The 20201-nt window shown below is 39.3% G+C and overlaps 1 protein-coding gene across 2 annotated transcripts in view; it reads right to left on the bottom strand.

The window, feature by feature from the left end:
* Nucleotides 1–20201, bottom strand: part of nbas (NBAS subunit of NRZ tethering complex) — a 177545-nt gene that overhangs the window by 108812 nt on the left and 48532 nt on the right. For both annotated transcript variants that reach the window (XM_005449591.4, XM_005449592.3), the window contains 9 exons: nucleotides 18070–18243; nucleotides 17564–17697; nucleotides 13979–14041; nucleotides 12220–12342; nucleotides 12035–12137; nucleotides 11318–11395; nucleotides 11029–11183; nucleotides 5398–5510; nucleotides 2378–2491 (listed from right to left, as the gene is read on the bottom strand). In XM_005449591.4, coding sequence (XP_005449648.1) covers nucleotides 2378–2491; nucleotides 5398–5510; nucleotides 11029–11183; nucleotides 11318–11395; nucleotides 12035–12137; nucleotides 12220–12342; nucleotides 13979–14041; nucleotides 17564–17697; nucleotides 18070–18243 — 1057 coding nt within the window. The remainder of the gene's footprint in view (nucleotides 1–2377; nucleotides 2492–5397; nucleotides 5511–11028; nucleotides 11184–11317; nucleotides 11396–12034; nucleotides 12138–12219; nucleotides 12343–13978; nucleotides 14042–17563; nucleotides 17698–18069; nucleotides 18244–20201) is intronic.

Below are 20201 nucleotides of genomic sequence, written 5' to 3'. Positions count from 1 at the left end.
TTTTGATAAAAGGGAGTTCTTTCTTCCCACCATCACCAAGTACTTCATCATAGGCTGTTGTCTAGTTACTGAGGTTTTCTCTCTAGTATTTTAGGAGTTTGACCTTACAAGCCTTGATGTGACTGCTGTTGTGAGCTGGTGCTGTACAAATAAAACTGTGCAAAAATGAATTCAATTGAATGTTCAGGGTTTTGACTATAGTAGAATACCTTCTGTCAGTATCAGGCCACTTCCCAGCATCACAAACCATTCTGAGCCACTCGGCCATTTTCATTTCACGCACCAAATGAGAAGCATTTCTGCCACCTTAAACCTCCACAACTAGCTGCTTCTTACACTTACATATGCTACTAGGTTTCTGTTTTGACTTAATTCCCCTCACCATAGTTATTGTTTAGAAAAGGGTGTCATAAACGGAGGTTGTCCTGTCATGTATCTTTAACCAACCAATCAGCATATATTGGCAAAATAGTTTCTTTTTTTAACCCTGTAAAGAAATCATAAAAAATAAAAAATTCATGCTTCATCTTAATTTAGACATACAGTCAATACTACATTTACCAAAATTCCAATTTCTAAACAAATTTGGCCAAGTCTATAAGCAGGTATAAATATTTATGTTAGCTTTTTAGCTGCTATTCACTGAGAATTCTCTGTGATCACACTCTACCTGCAGCCAATTCCAGTATAATGGGATTAAAATGAAGAGAACAGAGTCTCTGTAGATCAGCTGTCGTGCCAGTCTCATAAACAACTCATTGAACAGTGAATTCACTGTTGAGACTACATTGGAGACAAAATTACCACAAAACAAAATCAAGACTTCTTCAGGTAAACTTAAATGTATAAATAGGCTGTCTTTCCAAGGCAGCAGCAGTCCTCTTGACAAAGTTTCGAATGCTGGCATACAGACCTTATGGCCTTGTACAGAATCTGTCTCTTACTGTCAAACTGCATAATGCCTGAGAGCAGAAAAAAGGCAGCTTTGAGAGCTCACAAGGTAAGTTTGTTTGCTCGTTCAGTATACATACAATGCTGTGCAAAACTCTTGAGCAACCCTTCATCTCTTTTCACTTTGCCAGGAAAATGTTGAATAGAAGCAGCGATTTATTGAAATATACAGACAGATGTAAACGCAGTATATAAGGCAAACACGAGTGTATACAATTCTAACGAGTTTGAAAGTAAATATTTGTTTTGACCACCTCTCTGTTAGACAGATTTATTATTTTTTCTCCAAGCAGTCTTCAGGAATAGTTCTCCAGGCTTCCTAAAGGACATCCAAAGGTCTTCCTTGGATGTTGGCTGACTTTTGTTGTGTTCTCTGTCAAGATGATGCCACGCTAACCATCAACCTTCAATAATGTTGAGGGCCCTACTCTAGGTAAGTCGATCCATAACAGATAGTGTTGCATTGTGTTTTTATTGTTTTGTGTTTTTTTAATCCAGCTATTCTTTTACTACAATGGCAGTGTGTTTGGGATCATTGTCATGCTGAAAAATAAAGCTGTACTAATCAGATGGTTTCTAGATTTTACTGCATGGTGGATCAAAATCTGACAACACTTTTCAGAGGTCCATAAATTGTGAGAACACAGCAGACCCAAACATGCCAGAGTCTCCACCATGTTTTACTGTAGTACCTCTCCCCGACATCCTCCCCGCATACTGACTAACTAAAAATGTCAAATTATTATTTATCACTTAATCAAACTACTGACTTTCATTCAGTGTCTTGTATAATTTGGCATACCTCTGATACTCCTCACTTGGTGGGGTTTTTTTGGCCTACCACTCTTCTTTCGTCGTCCACTTGTCCAGTTACCTTAAATTTTCTAATGATCCACGGCACACCACACTGAGCTAGGTCAGGTTTTTGATGACTACTTTTTGGGAATCATCTTGTTGGTGAAAGAAGACTATTTTTATACATGTCAAACTGTGTTATCTTTGACTAAACTAAAGAAATGGCCTAAAGATACAACTTAAAATGGGCTCTTCGCTAAGTTGTCTGTAAAACACTGCTTCATCCTTTGAGGGAGGTACCTTTTTATGCTCCTCATAAATCATGGAGAACTATTACTCAGGACTTAAAAAATACAAAACTATTTTGCTTCACGTTAGCAAAATATAAACATAGTAGACCTGGCTGAGAACTTTTGCACAGTACTATATGTTTGTGTGCTTGCAAGCCACAAGCACACATAAATACACCTCTTATGAAGATGGATTTTCTCATGCTGTCAAACTGCCTTGATCTGGTTAACAGAAAATTATAATCAAACACATTTTAGCTTGATAAAACTCAAAAGAAAAGAAATGTGGTGTGTTTAGAGCACCTGATCATGTGTGACTGTGCATGTGTGTCTGCAAGTACCTGAAACTCTGAGGAGTGAGGCCAGATTGAGCAGAGTGGTGGACTGCTTGTAAGCTGTGGAGCAGTGGGCGATGCACTCCTCTACGAGAGACAGACGGTCTGATCGCAGTCGCACTGGAGGGAACACGGAAGACAGTGGGGATGGGTGTCAGACTTGTTTTGCTAATTACTATATTCAATCTGGAACAAGTAACGGCTGATGACAAAGTGATAGGAAATTATGAACAGTGAATGATAAAGCAGCAGATGTCAAAATGTCAGGAAAATAATATAATGCTGTATAATTCATACACATGTAGCCCAGCCCTACTTCAATGATACACTGGTGGATACTGCTGACTTATTCTGCATAATTAAATATTATTAAAATTAGGGCGTGGATGTGTCAAAATTTCCATGTATCTAGTCAGTATTAAAATTGTATGTTGTATGTGTTGAATAGTAATTAAAAAAAAACAGCAAAGTAAGCTTCAAAGAATAACAGATTAATGTAATTCATCCATGTGGGACCAATGACAAATTCAAGTGTCCAAAAAACTGTGTTTGTCTTCTCCTATGGGACGATTTTTCCCAGTTACACTGAAAATTGAACACATAGTTAACAAATATGGCAGCAATTGTTGGATGCAGCCACTTCAGAATAAAAAAAACAAAAAAACAAAACTATATAAAGAGCCAAAATTAGACAAAAATATTGTGTGTACTTTAAAACATGAGTTTACAGCAGTCGTTCACATGCCAGTGCTAAAATATTATCTTTCATAAGCCATTTTGAGTGGTTTTAATATTAAAGGGGTTCTCTGAAGCATCTATCAGACCACGAGATAGCTGAAGCTTTTGGTTTTGTGGCTATAATCCTTAAAAAAAAAAAAAAGCATGAGGGTGGTCTTAGTTATTTAATTAACTGTGGAACTTTTCAATATGTTGTACATTAGGAATCATTGTGTTGTAAGTCATAAGAATAATTAGAATATATCCTAAATATGTCCTTTAAAATGAGTGTCTGAATCATTAAGTGTCACAGCCTTGTCCCTGTCACAGACACTACCTGTGTGCCATACCACTCTGCGGAGTAGATGGTTAAGTCGCAGAGCCATGCAGACACATTTCTTTGATTTATGACAGTAGTATTTCATTCCAATGAGTATGACTGTGTAAAAACTGAGACATATTGTGGAAATTGCTCTTATTTTTTCTTAAGATATCCGAGGCTGTTCATCATCCATTTTGTAAATGGATGGTTCATTAAGTGTGAACGTTTCCAGAATGTACTTCTTTACACTAAAAGAAAGTGAAAAATGTTTTTTTTATTAATGCTGTAGTATCACTCGAGATCAAATAGGGCTGCATGTGGCACAGAAACTAAAACAAACTTCATACCCCAGGTATATTATTTACAGTTTTGAGTTTGGGATCTGCATGTAGTACTTCACAGCGTTAGCATTACTCCATTCTTCCAATATGCAAGAGATTTAGAAACTACAACAAAGCAAGCCTTTGATCTTTCACAATCAGTCTCCAGTCTTAGATATTTCATACTCATTGTATATAGTTTGACATCAACTATTACACTTTTCACTCATAACAACCTGCAGCACATATCATCCACAGGACAGTAGGGAGTTTGTGTTTTTCCAAAAACACACCTCAAACTTTTTCAGATGCATTTCCATTTTTCTTTAAAGTTATATTGAAACCCTGAGAAATGCCATCTTTAGAGCCTCTGCAGGCCTCTGTGCGCACTGTGCACCCTGCTGAGGATCTTTATGGCTTTGAATGACTTTGGGCGAGGCCTAGAGGGAATTCTGGGTAGGGTGGTTTATATGAAGCATCGCCTTAGGCTCTATAGGAGGGCTGCAGGGGACAGCCTAAGATGGATTACCTATGTTCAAATCCTTCCGACTTCATATTTGTGCATGTTTATCTGTGAGAACGGGAACTTAGAGAAGAGCTATTACTTTGAGGAGAAAAAGAAACTGTTCTTTTCACTATGACCTTGATTCAAAGCCATGAATTCAATGTTCCCCTAAGCACTGATATTGACCTAAGACATCATAATTAATGCATGAATGTGTCACAATAAAACAAGATTTTCACATTTTCTTTTACAACAGTTTCTGTTTTTCTCCATTGCAGTGCTTCCTTCTTTTTTCACTGTTTTTCATTCATTCTTTCATATTCTTCCAAAGCTCTGCCCTCTCTTCGCTTTAAGCGGGCAGTGAAAACTTCATGCGAGAGCACCGCAAGAAGAAGAGAAGGAAGTAGGGAGCTAGGAAAAAGAGAGAAAACCCCAGAGGTAAGTGATGAATGTAAAGAGAAGAAAGAAGGTGAGAGGGACGGAGAGCAAGAGAGGGAGGGAAGGAACGAGAGACCGTGCAGTTTATGGCTCTCTCTGTCACAGTGGTTTTATACTGGCAGCTCGATTTGATGGGGGCAAAGGAGGGAGAGCGCGGAGGCCTTGGGGGCAAACAACACCTCGCTGTAAAGGTGAGGCGATGAGGGGCCAAGCTGGTTTATTTTGGCTCCACAGTTTCTTTAAAAGGGAGGCAAGCCTGGAACCACAGATGTAGGGTGCCAGAAAAGAACGAAAGCAAGAACATGGAGGTGAATATAGATTGGTCAGCTTTACAACTGAAGGATAAAACATTGTGTCCCAGAGTGTGTGTGTGTGTCTCTGTGTGTAAGACAGAGCGCACACGTCCAAACCAAACACTTCATTCCTAATTAGGCCATTGGCCAGATGTTGTTTGCTCAACAGTCGATCCATAAATAACAATATATTTTGATAAAGTGACAAGAAACAGCAACATATGGAGGAATGGAGAACGTGACAGCAGGGAGGGAGACAGGCTGGACAGTGAGCCGAGGCGATGGAGGTGGGGAACGGTGTGCTTTAATCGTCTGTGAGAACATTTGAATGGCTAACCATTTCAAAACACACCGACAACACATTCAGATACACACAAAAGCGCACATTTGAAATTTCCCAGCTTCCCAGACACACAAACGCTTCATGCTACCTTGCAGGGGAAGAATGCTGACGTTGAAGTCTTCCAGCTGGCTGAGGGCGTTGATGAGGTCCAGTTCCTCTTGGATGGATGGAGGACAGTCTGTGATCAGCTGGAGACACCCCCTGATGAAGATAATAAGCAGTTAAAACAGCAGGGAATGACTAATAATCTGTTCCGTTGCTAGCCAATCAGATGACCTTGTGGCACAAAAAGGAAGTCTGAATTTTAGGTGTACACAAACTTAACTTTTCTAAGCAGAGGAAGTGAAAATTGCTTAAATCTGTGCAAGCTGATGCACCTAAAAAGTGATGTAGTTACCTTCAGTCCATTTAATCTAACAGCATTGCAGAAAACTGTTCCAAAACACAACTTACCGCTTGACAAAATGAGTGGGAAGAACTAAAGGGGCTTTACTTAAATTGGTACACATTTCAGAGATGTAGAAAAAAAGTGATTATCTAGCCTGAAGTCTGTGAAGTTTCAACATCATGATGAGAAACATGGCGACACTTTTCAAATGGATTTAAATACAAAGTCTAGACTAATTTGACAGATCTACAATATAACAGTTTTCTCTTGAAACGCGAGCGGCATTCATTACCCTTAATAGGATTATGTAGCACATCACGCCGCATATATAACACTGAATGCGCAAATTGTGTGTGCCTGCAAGTGTATATAGAGCAAAGTAAAATATAGCAGCGAGTGAAAGAGGAAGAAAAAAAAAAGCAAAATGATTAATTTGCAAATAGCACAAATCCCAGATAAAATAGCAGCTTAAGAGTTCTGACGTCAGCACCAGTTGAGCGGAGACGAGGGAACTTGTCCTTGGGATGTGTGTTCGCTCAAGAGTGTTTTACTCTCGTAGTGGGTAAACAAAGACAACTGACAGAAATGTCTCATAATCCTTGTAAGTGTAATGAGAAATCCAACCTCTACTTCTTAAAAACACAGTGACTCAAAACTGTTGAGTAGAGTACACACACACGTGCACACACTCTGGAAAGCACTCCACACGCAGCTTCCCACTCTTTGAGCATGGCTGCTGTTCTTGCCAGGAACAAGAGGTTTGTCCTGGCAAGGATGAGAGCAGAGGAAAGGGCTGTGGATGGGCGAATGAGAGACAGAAAGAGGGCATACTGATTATGTACTCGTGCTGTGAAGTATCTCCAGGCGAGTGTGTGTGAGTGTGTTTGTGTATTGACACAGCCTTAGAAAAGACATCAGTGGAAAAGAAAAAAATTATCTATTTCACTTTCAAGAGTCATGATGTGCTTTGCAGCATGTACACTGTGATTTCCAGATTAACTACTTGTGCTAAACAGACACATGAGAACACAAGGTAACGTTTGTAAAGAAGTTATCAATGGAGCACAGCAGCACAGACCTTGCCCTTCATTTGCACCAGAACATCAAACAGAAGTGTGCTGACGTCCTGTTTTGGGTTTTTTTTCATTTATCTTCCAACATTTCTGTGTCATATACACTCAAGTTCTTTCCTACTCATACGAGGACTTGTGAGAGGAGCTTTCACACGTACGACAGAAACAACCAGCAACAAAAAGGATCAAAATCATCCCTGCTGGGCCTACATCTGCCTCATCTCCCTTTTTTCTTTTTCCTCACTAAGATGTTTTAACAACTTAAGCATCAAGTCCTATCAAGACCCTACAAATTGTAGGGTAAAGACCCCACAATCTTAAAGAGACAATCAGGCAATTTCCTATCAGCAGCACTTGGTGACTGTGGGAAGGCAGAACGTCCTTTTAACAGGAAGAGGCTTCCAACAGAACCAAGCTCATGGAGAGGCAGCAATCCCAGCTTAAGGGTTGAGGGGAAAGAGAAGGTAAATGGTGAATGGACTGGCTCCTATACAGCACTTTTCTACTCTGCATGAGTAGCAACCATTAAAAGTCCTTTATACATCCGTACCCTTCATACATTCACATCCACTCACACAAGCATTTTTGCTACGCCTTTTTCCTAACTAAGTGCTTTCTATCTAACATATATGGCATTCAGACTAGAGCAGCCACCAATCTCCCAATTAGTAGATGACCTGCTCTATCTCCTGAGCTACAGGAGAAAACACTGGCAGCCACCAGTACAATTTTACCTAGATACATTAGATCCACTAGCCCAGATGCACCCATGGTATACATTTGAAAATTCTAATTGATTTTCAGAAAAGCTGACCTTTAACCTCGACCTTCAAGTTCAAGATCACTGAGATTCAAACTTGTTTCAGTTTTTTAGTAGCTACACGTATGGCTGTATACGGCTGAGAGGTAAAAAGTGTGGAACATACAACAATAAAACACAAAAGTGTCTGCACACTGGGGACTTCCCATTTAATAAACTTTGGTACATCATCAAACTTTGATGTATGCAGACTATAAGGTGACAGGTTTCAACTGCCATTCCTCATTTCTTTCTTTTCACAGCCAGTCCTGTGGGATCATACAAATAAAACTTCTTCTTTGTGTTGTTTTTTTCTTGGAATATGAAGCATTTTGAGCTGCATGTTTTCATAAAAATTGCAACATAACTCCATTAAATTAAGCTTATTTAAGTAGTACGACTTAAGGATCATGCTCTAGTAATATGAAAGCAAGAAGATGTAATGATTAATGGAGATTAAAGAAATCCTAATTAGAAGATATAAGATTTAGGGATAAAATTCAACAAGCTATTAGAAGTTACCTCCGGAACAATGACAACGAGGAAGTAACACTTAATGTGTTACAGGAAGCAGCCAAAGAACCAGGAGAGATAATGTTATAAGCAGATTGAGAAAAAGAACAACATATAATAAATAATAAACAAATTTATTAAACAGGAGATGGGAAGAGAACGCAGCAAAAATACACAGGAAATGGAAATATTAAAGAGGATTTTTCAAAAATGCTAAACTAATATAATTAGTGGATGATAAGGAAAAAGCTTTCACTTTTAAAAGACAAAAGCAGTATGGTAACTGCTCAGATCATTGAAGCTGGTAATAAACGGGCTAAAAAAAGCAAAAGAAGCAAGAAATCCTTTCGAAAATAAAGGATTTCTTTACTTCTAACACCCAACACTAACACTTGTTTTTCTTTTTAATCTGTCCATGCATTTTCTGCTGCTTAGCAGGACAAGACGCCGGTCTGTCACAGAGCCCTTTACACTCACATTTACACCTATGGACAATCTGGAATCACCAGTTAACCTAATGCACATGTCTTTGGACCATGGGAGTATCTGGAGAGAATCCACAATGACACCGGAGAACACATCCCCCACAGATAAAAAGCTCCAGCCGGCTGCTGGGTTCAAACCCTAATCTTCTTGCTGTGAGGCACATATTAGCAATGTCATCAAAATCCTTTTAAGGAAACAGAAAATGATAGTAATAAAAAGTAAACAGTGTTCAAAGGCATTAAAAGCACTCTGAGTAAAGGATGATTTTTTTTTTCCAAATTAAGCCAGCTAATAATAGCCGAATAACTTTCATAAGCTCTGCAAAAAAGGAGCAGGGATACCCTCAGATGACCACAGTGAGTCCTGCTCATGAAGGCTCATATTTCTTTTGAAGAAGATCAAAAAGTGTTTACCTCAAGCGAAGCTGACAGACCATACTGATGAAATTTAGATCAAACCAGTTTTAAATGTGGCAGGTTAGTGTTAAGTAATGTTTCACTTACTTTGAATTTAGACTACGCAGCCTCAACAGCAAACATAAATGCTAACTTTTGACAATTAAAAAGCTTTCGGGTCACTATAACGGTCACTTAGTGGAAATATTGTACTCGGCCCTAACATGGTGTCTAACCAGATATTTACTCTGGATGGATATGTCTTGTACATATTAAACAAATATGTAGGACGGCTTTCCTGCAATTACGTAATATCCAATTCATTCACCTTTTTACAGTCCCTGTGTGTTCACACACCATTCTCTGTTTAATCATTAGTTATTATTATTCTTCCACACTACTTTGTCCTGTCTCCCTCCCTTCACCTCGACCTTCCCTGTTTCTTTGTGTTAAAAGTGAGTTTTTCCTCCCCACTTTTGCCAAGTGCTTGCTTATAAAGGGCTGTCTGATTGTTGGGGTTTTCTCTCAATTATTCTTGAGTCTTTACCTTACAAATATAAAGCACTCTGAGGTGGCTATTGCTGTGGTTTAGTGCTATATAAATAAAATATATATAAATAAAACTGAAATAAAGAAGATTTAAAAAAAAAAAAAACTAATTCAGTCTATAGACTTAGGGTCTCCTTCGTAAAAGTTGTCCGAAAAACTGCATCACTTAGCCGTCTGCAGCCTGATCGGCTCAAGTTGCCATGGTGACTGTGCCCTGCTAAACTAGGATACCCTTTTTTATATTACGCATAATTACAGATATTTATTTTATATATATATGTAAATTCATTCATGTATTAATCTGTTTTATCACATTTGTTCTTTTCTTTCTTTATCTTTCTGTGTGTTTATTCCCAGAAAATTATGATGCAAAGATTTTATCAGTTTCAGGGGATCCCCGTGTTATTTTAAGTCGAGTCCCTTTGTCCTTCTGCCTGTTGCTACTGACCACACTTGTTTAGGGCAAAGTCAGGTGTAGTTTGTTTAACTGTCCTAGTGTGTGTCTTATTTAGCACACAGGGTAAAATGTGTGTCTGTGGAACAGTTATTTTAATCTAAAGGACACAGTCTGACCATTAGTTGGTGGGCAGCCAGTATGTGTGGACTATTAATTTCACAGCACCACAGACATTTCACACACCATGTTTTATCCAACACCCTCACCCAAATAACACACACGTGCACAGATTTACATGCACACACAGTGGAAGTGTTACAATTGATGGTGATGTCCAAATGTGTGGAGGGGGGTCTTTGTATTAGTTACTATAAATGAATGACGACCCAATTACTGTCCCAATTCCCCACTAGGAACAGACGGCAAGGTTAGACGCCCACCGGCCCCCCTCTGAGATCAGAGGCCAGCAACACACACGTTTGCACTCACATACATTGCTGTAAAAAAGTATTTGCCCCCTTCCTGATTTATTAGGTTTCTGTACTTAAACGTTTCAGATCATCAATCAGTTTTAATATTGGAGAAATATAGCCTGTTTAAATAAAAAATGTTTTTTTAAAGGATAATTTGAATTATTTATTAATTGAGAAAATGCTAATTTCCCCATAAAACTAATAACTGGTTGTTTTCGTATATCTTTTTTCCCTCCACATAAAATCATCATTTAAATGCATCTTCTATTTACTTGAGTTATGTTTGTCTAATTTTAAAAACTGTTTGAGGATCCAAAGCGTGCAAAAGTGACAAATAAGCTAAAACCTAAGAAATCATTAGGGGACAAAAACTCATGGCACTGTGTAAATATTTCACCTGGTATACAGTTCATGTAGTAGGTGAAAAATTATAATGAGACACCATTATTTTGTTCCTGGTCATAGCCATACAAGTGCAATAACATTCACCTACCTCCACAGAAGCAAACATTATGTCTCACACATCACAAGCAAATAAACACTTCTTTTTTATGGTAGTGACCGTACAAGTTTTGAAATAAATTCACCTTAATACCTTAAAGATAAAGAACTGGGGAAAGGAAATACTCTCTCTTTTCCTGCTCACCTGGCCAGCCCCATGCAGGGGTCTGTTAGCAATTTGGATGAGTTGAAGTACTCCCTGGCAGCAGCCAGCACTAATTCCACGCTGTTGTCATAGGCAACCTTCAGAGCATAACCTTTACCCCGAAAAGACAAGCTGACAGGAACATCCTGACTGACCTGGAAACATTAATATGACATGTGGGGATTAGTGAGACAGCAAAATTAATTTAATTAATAAGCAGTTTAATATTCGGTCAACCCAGGGTGAAGCTGGAGTGTAATTCTGCGAAGGAGCGTCTTATTTAATGTACCTTGGAGCAGTGCATGAGCTGTCCTGCCAGGCGTATGTTCTCCACTCGGCTGGAGCACAGCAGGGACTCGACAAAAACCTGCAGTGGTCAGGGAGGAGGAGAGATATTATGCAGGGAGAGGCAGCGTTTAACCGAACAAAAGTTGTAACATTGTAGCACTCTAGTATTTTATCTGAACTCTGCCTGAGAGCGGTAACATGCAGCTTAATGTGTGAATTACAGACCACAGTGTCACCCAAGGTACAAAATGAAAATGCAGGCACATTAACACATTTAATTACACATTTAATGTTAGTACAAGTCCTAACAGTCTATGGATAATGCGTGTTTTGCATAAAACTGTATATAAATAATGGACATGGCCTCTGGGTCTACAAGATAACGCTAATGAGGAACTGCTCTAAACAAGCGTTTGTCCCATTAGCCAGCTGAAGTGAATATTCTTTGCCAAAAAGTTTACAAAACCCAGAATAAAACTTTTTGTTATGAGATTGTGATCACACTTGCTAATTTCAAGTTTTCCGCAGTATAGCCTGATGTCAGTTTTGAAAATTATGAACTCAACTGGAGTGAAATAAATAAATATAAAAAGTGTCTTCGGTTCCTCAGTGAGATCCACCTGTCTCTAGCTAAAATTAGAATCCCAATTAAAATCAGAGTGAATACTGGATGCACCTTGCCAACACAAATTTTCTCAATATTACTGAAGTGTTTTACCTGATGGCATGTCTCTGGTTTTAGGCAAGTGTAAACGTTCTGCTGCATATCCAGCAGGTCCTGTAGTAGAACTTTCCACATATTCTCACTCACTGGAGGGTTTCTGGACACACACAAACGTTCAGCATGTTTATGGCATTTATCTATGTGTCTATTCATACATGTGTACTTTTCAAAGCTCATACTTGCGGCCGGTGTGACGACACAGTTTGACCATTAGCTGGTGGGCTTCCTCGTCATTGTTCTGGCTGTTTTTCACATACGAGATGGGCTTCTGTAGACCATGTTTCTCCAGAACCTCAACCACACTGTTAGGCATTGGAATAGATGGACAAATATAGCATGTAATCACTGTTGTCATTAAGGGGGAAACCGCTAATATGATCACACAAACTAAGATTAGGAAAATCACACAATGAAACCACAACAAAAAAACAAAAGTTGCATTTTTCAAAACGTTCATTCAGGAAAAACAAAAAACACAAAGACAGGATGACTGGCATCAGTAAGCGTCACAGTTGGAAACGCCAAGCAAGACAAAAACATGGCAAAATGAAACCTGTGAGCGATCCAAGGGAGAGAGACAGAAGACATGTAAACTCTAAGCTGTTCATTATTTTGGCAGCAGAAAGTCATTTGCGAGCCGCGGTGCAGATGGAGCAAACGTAGAGCAAGACTGAAGAGCAGCGTGATAAACTACACGTCAAAATGACAGCACCTAGGAGCACGTGAATGCATGCAGTCTTATATGACCAAGGGACAGAGAAACCGTGAAAGCGTGTGTGCGTGTGTGTGTGTGTCGGTGAGGGATTAGCATGGCACCACCAGCCTCAACAGGGTCGTGCTGCTACAGATGTTCACTCTCTGCTGCAACTCATTACCATAGTAAACAGGTGCCTCTGTATGTGTGTGTGTGTAGCTATATGTGTGTGAGTGTAAGACATATAACAAGCCCTGATATTTACAACTGTGTTTGTGTGTGCATGTTTGCTCAAGTGTGAAGTGTTATGTGTGTCCATGTGTGTGTGCGTGTGTGTCGGAGGAGGGGGGGTCTGCATGTTCCTATGCACATATTAATGCGCCAGCAAGTGGTAGTGGCAGCAGCTGAAAACGGCTTTCATTCTGGAGGCGCTTGGCAAGAAGACACTTTGCATTTACTGCCTGATTCATCTGGATACGAGCGTGTGAGTCACTGTGCTTCAACACAAATGTACACGAACACACTACCCCCACCTCCCACCCCGAGGTGTGTTTGTGCATAGCTGCGTATGTCTGTGTGCAAATATGTAAGTAAACTTGTATGTGAAAGGACACACTAAGCCTTAACGCTGCTTCCTGTTGCTGCTTCCTCCTCCTTCTCATCATCATCATCCACATTCCCATTTCCTTCAGGCTCCTGCCCTCCTTCCCTCCCCCAATCCCCACCTTCATCCTTCCTCCTCATCAGTGCCTTGTGTTTGCAAGTTCACCCTGAGGAGCAGGGTGGATGAGAAAGAGAAAGAGAGACAGAGGCACACTGCCGATTTAAACCTGTAACAGAGAAATTGCCTGAGCTTGTGCCAGGGGACGCACACCGGACGCTTGATACTGAGCATATGCGTAAGTTGTATGTGTACCCATCCAAGCAATAAGTATTTCTACACATTGAACGTTTCCCAAGCATTGCAGCAATAATCACAAAAACTAAAGGGCTGTTCCTCCCAGCAATTTATGTGCCCTGCCAATAAATACAGACGAGAAATATTGGAGTGTGAATACTTAAGATTTTTTTTTTTATATAAAAAAGGAAGATCAAAACCCACGATGTTAAATTGAGTCTATTAAAGAAAAAGAAAAAGCAGCAAATGATAAAACCAGCTCTGATCTGTAAATCCAACTGCTTATGCTGACAGAAGACGACAAAAGAGAAGAGGAAGTGAAAGCTGACAGACTGTGTTACTTTACCTCAGGTGTTTCTCAAGTTTGTCCACCCGATCGTGGAGTGATGGAGTGATGTCCGTCTGTGGCCTGTAGAACGATAAAACACACAAAAAGAGTTGTTACTTCTCTGTGTGTCTGTGTTACTAAAATTAAATTGGAATAAATAAAGTAGAACGCAAAGTAGGAAAAAGATTTGCATCATAAAGTGTACGCCTAATCCCCAAGCGCATGCCTGTGTGCGTATTTATGGCAGTACAGTTTCTACACTGTACCGTAAATGTGTGCGTACGTGGCCAACCAGTGAGGCTGTACTGATTTTCCACTAAAAATAAAACCCCATGATGCTTTGCCTTGAGGCAAAGGATTCTGGGTCAGGCTGGCCTGCGCCCCACTAGAGTACTGACCCTGATGAAACAACCTTCTGTTTATGAGCATCAGTGACTGTGAATGTGTGTCAGTGAGCGAGTGAGGGTTTTTTTTTTTTAATGTATCTATTTATTTATTTGTTCATTAAAAAAAAAATTAAAAAAAAATCTGACCTTTCCATTTCTCTGCTTTCCCCCCCCCATCTCTGACTGTCTGTGCAAATCCATCTCCAGCTCTAGCTCTTCCTCTTTTTAATACCCATTTCTCCCTCATTCTATTTTTTCCCTCTCCTCAATCACTGTCTAATCCCTTGTCCATTTTTGGATTTCCCACTCTCTAAGGTTGAACGCACGTTACATTCTTCTGAGCAGATTTAGACCTAATTAAGCTGTCTCACAAGAAATATCAGAAAATTGGGTTGAAACTACTAAGTCATGGTTTCTCTCCTAGCTCGCAGAAATCTGTAATATTCTTGGCCGGGGTAGCAATTTTCAGCTTAGTAAGTCAGACACATCACTCCTGAGAGAAATGCTAAATTGAAGGCATTGCATATACAGTATAGCGCTTTGCAGCACTCCTAAACCAAACACTGCAGAAAGCTGGTCTGTCTAGCAGAAAGAAAATGTTTAGTCTGAAATGCATATATGGGTATTATGCTCACTGAAAGCAAAAGTGTAACAATAAAGCAATTTTTTTATGGAGTGTTCATTAAAACTTGCAATTTATTATATAATAAAGCAATTAAATATTAAATGAGAGAAATAAAGAGGGTAACCTGTTTAATATACAGTAAAATATACTGAGCAGGACACAATTCTGCCCTGTCCAGTACACAGCTCTGAGTACTTTAAGTTCTGCACACTATATAGCCAAAGAAAAAAAAAACTGCACCTAGCACCTGATTTACTGTACAGGGAAAAAATTAGTGTGAGCGCAACCCCCAAAATACCGACCGTTAGATTTACAGACGATCTGTAAAAGTTCTGGTTGTTTCTAAAAGCAGCTGCAGTCAGTTCCTTCATTTTAATATCAAGCGGCATTAAAAGGCGATGCAACTAGCAGTAAACTACATGTCGCAAACATAAGTAAATCAGTTCTGTGCATCTTATTTAAATATTCTCCTCTTTTTACTTTGCGCCATGAGGAAAAAAAGCTTGTCATTGTGCTCTTTTTGTAAATATCTTCTACTTTCTTGGTACTTTTAAAAAGAAACAGATGAAATAAACTTTTTGGGGGGGAAAATTAAACTAAGTAAAACAATTTTGCAAACTTGGAAAACCATATTTAATTAAATTAAAATATGCCTGATGGCATTGATTGGCATGTTTATTGAGACTGTGAGTCAACAGCATTCAAACAGTTCTGTGTTTTTATTGTAATAACTGCACTGATTTCTATAAATGTTGTCTCTTTCATATCCCTACATATAATAACAATAAGAAGAAGAATTAAAAAGACTAAAATTAACACTGAATCTAATAAAAACTAAACTAAAAACAAAACAAAGAAAATAAATAAATAAAACCTCATTAGATGATACAAAACAATAATAAGTCTGCTAACAATTTTGTCAATGAGAAGCTTTTTCATATTTAAATAGATCATGGGTTAAAGCAAAGTACATATTTGAGGAAAAACTAGCAAGCTAAATACACTGAAAAGTAATAGCAGTGCTCATATTTGGATGAAACATCTACATTTATCAATGTAAACTTCCCTGACAGTAAAATACCTAATATTAATATGGGTGCTAGCAATGTATACATTATTGAGTAGCTTTTCAGGATTAGCTAGTGTGCCATTAAGGTAAAAACAGATCAAACAATTTGTTTGTTGCTGATTGCTTAGAAATGCTAATAACGTCATAAAAAAGGTTTATGTTCATGTTTTTTTAAGGAGGGAAAATACATTTTTGTGATTTAGATAAACTAACCCAGCAAATAGCTTAGATTAGTCTACATTAATAATATTATGGAATATTATGGATGATAAGGAAAAGTGGAAACCAGAACATCAATGATGTAGTAGCTCATCTGACTCATAATCCATCACAATTCACAGGTTATTCCTCATAAAATGACAGATGCGACCTTGCGACCTTGGGTGGCCATCATTGGGTGATCAGTGTGTGCAAGTTTAACTAAATTCTGACAAATATTCTCAGAGTGGCAAATCTTATGAATTGTAAATGGACAGATGGATGATTGATATCTCACCATGACATGTGCTAAAAAATGTATCTTTAATTCACAACTTTAAAAATGTAAAACCGACACACCTATCTGTCTGTGTTACACTTCCTCAGTGTAGTGGAAGGCTGCACTGCGGCTGAAATCACGTCCCCAACCAAACATTGCTTGTTGCCCATAACAGTGACTTATTTCAGTACAGTTATCCCCCACTGTGGCATTATTTGGAGGAAATAAATACATGCCACTCACAGCAATGCATATCAAACTGGAGCTACGTGAGCCAGTTGCAAAAGGAAAAAGATCTAATTGCTGAAAAGCATGGCTGTCATATTGTAGCCAGCGAACAATAAACAACAAAGCTCGCCAAAAGTGGTCATTTAATTTCTCAAATAATGTGCACACTGGATGGATAATCCTTCCAAGAATAAGTCATTAGAATTAATTTCAGCTACTCTTGACTCTCTAACGGTCCACTTTATCAACAATTTTCTCTTTTTTCCCCCCCTCCCATGCTCAGTCCTTCACTACCCGCTCACTCTCCTTCAAATGCACTACATACCCACACAGCCTCATGGGGAACCTAAAGGACAGCCTCTCTTGCTATATGAAATAAAATGTGCTGCAGAAGAGGTGGGGGAGAGAAAGGCAGAGACAGCAATACCATCAGGTAGGAAATACTGTGTAGACTGTAGCTACGCTAACTGATGGCTCCTTGGAGTCAGAGCTAAGCGTAAGAGAGAGAAGAGGAGGAGGGAAAGAAAGGTACAAGGGGAGAGGAGCAGAACCTGAGGCAGTAGTTAGGTTTATTGATAGGTCCTAAGAGAGATGGAAAGGTGAAAGGAAAGGAAAAAGGTGGGTTGCTTGGAAGCAATGTATTCTTGTGGGTGAGGCAGCGCCGGACTGCTTTAATATCCTTATATCATGGCTTATGTAATGTATAAAGCTTACTTCTGTCATTACCAGAATATGCCCAATTGACTTGCTGACTTGTGCGTTATCATGCATGGCATCGTGTGTGTGCGATTTGTGTGTGTGGATGTGTGTGTCTGACCCGTAGCCCCTCTGTGGTAGACACTCCAAGATTTCATAACAGAGGCTGAGCTGGTCGTCTCTCTCACAGCTGTAGATGCACTCCAAAGCGACCTCCATCAGCTGGTCTGGGTCCCTGATAATCTTCTGCTGGCACTGGAGGAGAGAAGAATAAGAGTCAGTATGTGCATATCAATGTGTGATTGACCCCGTAATTTATTTGTACCTACACACTCAAGCATTGCATCAATTTAAGCGTTTTCTTCCTCTGGAGTGTTTGTGTGTGTGGTTCATGGCTTCTAATGGCCCAGAGACCTGTCCTTGGCTGCGTCCTTATGGGGTCATAAATACAGCATTTACAGCGCAGGGGCAACAACATCGGCCCTGACATCACACAAACAGCCAGAGCTGCAATGTCTACGTGGATGTGCTTTCATTTTCCTGTCTCTCCATTTATGGTTACCCAAGTGTGACGCCGACTACGCTTGTGCATTGTGTGTGTGTGTGTGTATGTATACGGATACTTGCATCAGGTTTGGAGTGCTTGAAAATGATGAGGGGCAGGGTGAGGTCTTCCTGGGCCAGGCTGACCAGGTATTCTCTGAGCAGAGATTTAGCAGCACCCTCTTTCTGTCCCTCACAGCGATGCAGGAATGGCACCATCCACTGGATGGAGTCTTTCACGTAGCGCTCGGTGCTGGACTGATAACAGAAAGACATTAAGGATACTTAAAGATGCAATTCAGGCAAGATACAAAAAATAATGTGACCTAGTGTGTTGAATAGATTATTCACCTAAAGCGAGTGGTGTCATGGGCTAAAATTCATACTAGTAGAATAATAAGAAACTCTAGTCACTGATTTTATGCTCTTCATTTGTTGTGCTTTACATTTACATGATAACATGATTACATGATACTTTTCTGTTTGCAGTCATAGACTCCTATGGGCTAAATTTAGAAAGGGAATACTGCACTGATCACAAATAACAAGGGGTCTGAACTACCAACACATAGACACACATATTTCACTGAGCTAAGCCTTTCTGGCTTTTGAGAGCCTACTGACATGTCACCAGGTTTCTGATCCAAACACCAAGTAGTTACATAGCACAAGCTGGGCTAATTTCCACAGTGAAAAAGACAGATTTTGCGCCAATCACCTATAAATTTCCTACAGCATCCTCTCCAATAGCAAACTTTGGGAGCAGCAATTTTGTGATGCTGTACCAGTGAAGGCTTTTTGGCATTTGGCATTAGGGCACTAAAAGTAATGACGCTATAAAATGCTTTATAAAAAGCCATTATCAGTTTTTATTGATCAATTAACTTTATAGATTTCAGTAAAAAGAAAAAAAATCAAATACGCATTTGATGCAGCCACCCTTTGCCTTTAAAAGGCACTGATACTCATTTTATTTATTTATTTTTTGAAGGGATTTGGCAGGTAAACTGTTCTAATCACCTTGAAGAACTTGCCACAGTTCTTCAGTGGATTTATGCCATCTCGAATGCCTCCGTCTCTTTATGGCATCCAGACTGAATCCAAGATGTTGAGATCAAGGCTCTGTGGGGGTCGTACCATCTGCTGCAGTGCTCCTTGTTACAAGCCACAACAGCATGGTTGGTATTGTTCTCAGCTTGTGACTATGAGTGTGTGTGTGTGTATGTGTGTGTGTATAAGTGTGAGTATCATCATTACGTAAAGTGGTCCAGGAGACACAACTACTACTAAAGGTGGTTTTACTTTGTCTTAATGTGTCTTTCTGGGTGGTAGTCGATATCAAAATGAAGACAAAGTTTAACCCTTCATTGACCAAGATTTATACATTGCTAATGTACTTTAGTTTTTACATTTGGCTGTAAAATGAATGAAATCATTCCAGATCTTTCAGGAAGCATTTGTGCACATTGTAAAATCTTGACACAGCTGATTTTTTTTCTGTCCATGTTCAGACAGCATTATCTTGTGAATACTTTCTGCTACCATGATTCACCTCATATCCCCAGAAAGCGAGTCTTTGCTTCTTCTGGCAAATTAAGGGTTAAAAGTGAATGTAGTCCAAAAGTTTAAACTTTTAACCAAGACAATAATACTGAGACCGTTGTGATCCCAATACAAGAAGGACTCTATTTAGTCCTGTTCTTAGAAGTTATGTTCTTATTATATTTTTTATCAAGTTGCAGAATGAATTTGGGAATGATGGGATGTCTGCATGATGGTGCTGTGTTACAGATAAGAACGCAAGACATGCGCGCGTGTGTGTGTGTGTGTGTGTGTGTGTGTGTGTGTGTGTGTGTGTGTCTGTGTGCGCGCGCGCGTTTGGAACATCAAGGAAAGTTAGTTGAATATTTTTTTCTCTGTTTTTGAATGTTTGTTAGAAAATTGCAAAGTACTTCAAACCACATTTACATGAAATTGTGCCGTGCAATTAAGCCTGAACTTGAACCATAATAGCTGCAGTATGTGGGCTGTGCTGTGATTTGAGCAGATGCATGTCAAGTTCGTGCAAGGCCTTGCACCCACCTTGCGACAGCTCTGACTCAGGATATACAGATAAGAGAGCATCAGCAGGAAAAATGAGATTCAAAAAAATAAATAAATAAATAAAAAATACTTGGATGCTAAATGCAAACTTGCACACCCACGCGCAACATTTT

The sequence above is a fragment of the Oreochromis niloticus genome, linkage group LG15, assembly GCF_001858045.2.
Source record: "Oreochromis niloticus isolate F11D_XX linkage group LG15, O_niloticus_UMD_NMBU, whole genome shotgun sequence".
Classification (NCBI taxonomy): Eukaryota; Metazoa; Chordata; class Actinopteri; order Cichliformes; family Cichlidae; genus Oreochromis; species Oreochromis niloticus.
This window is presented reverse-complemented; position numbering and strand designations above follow the sequence as displayed.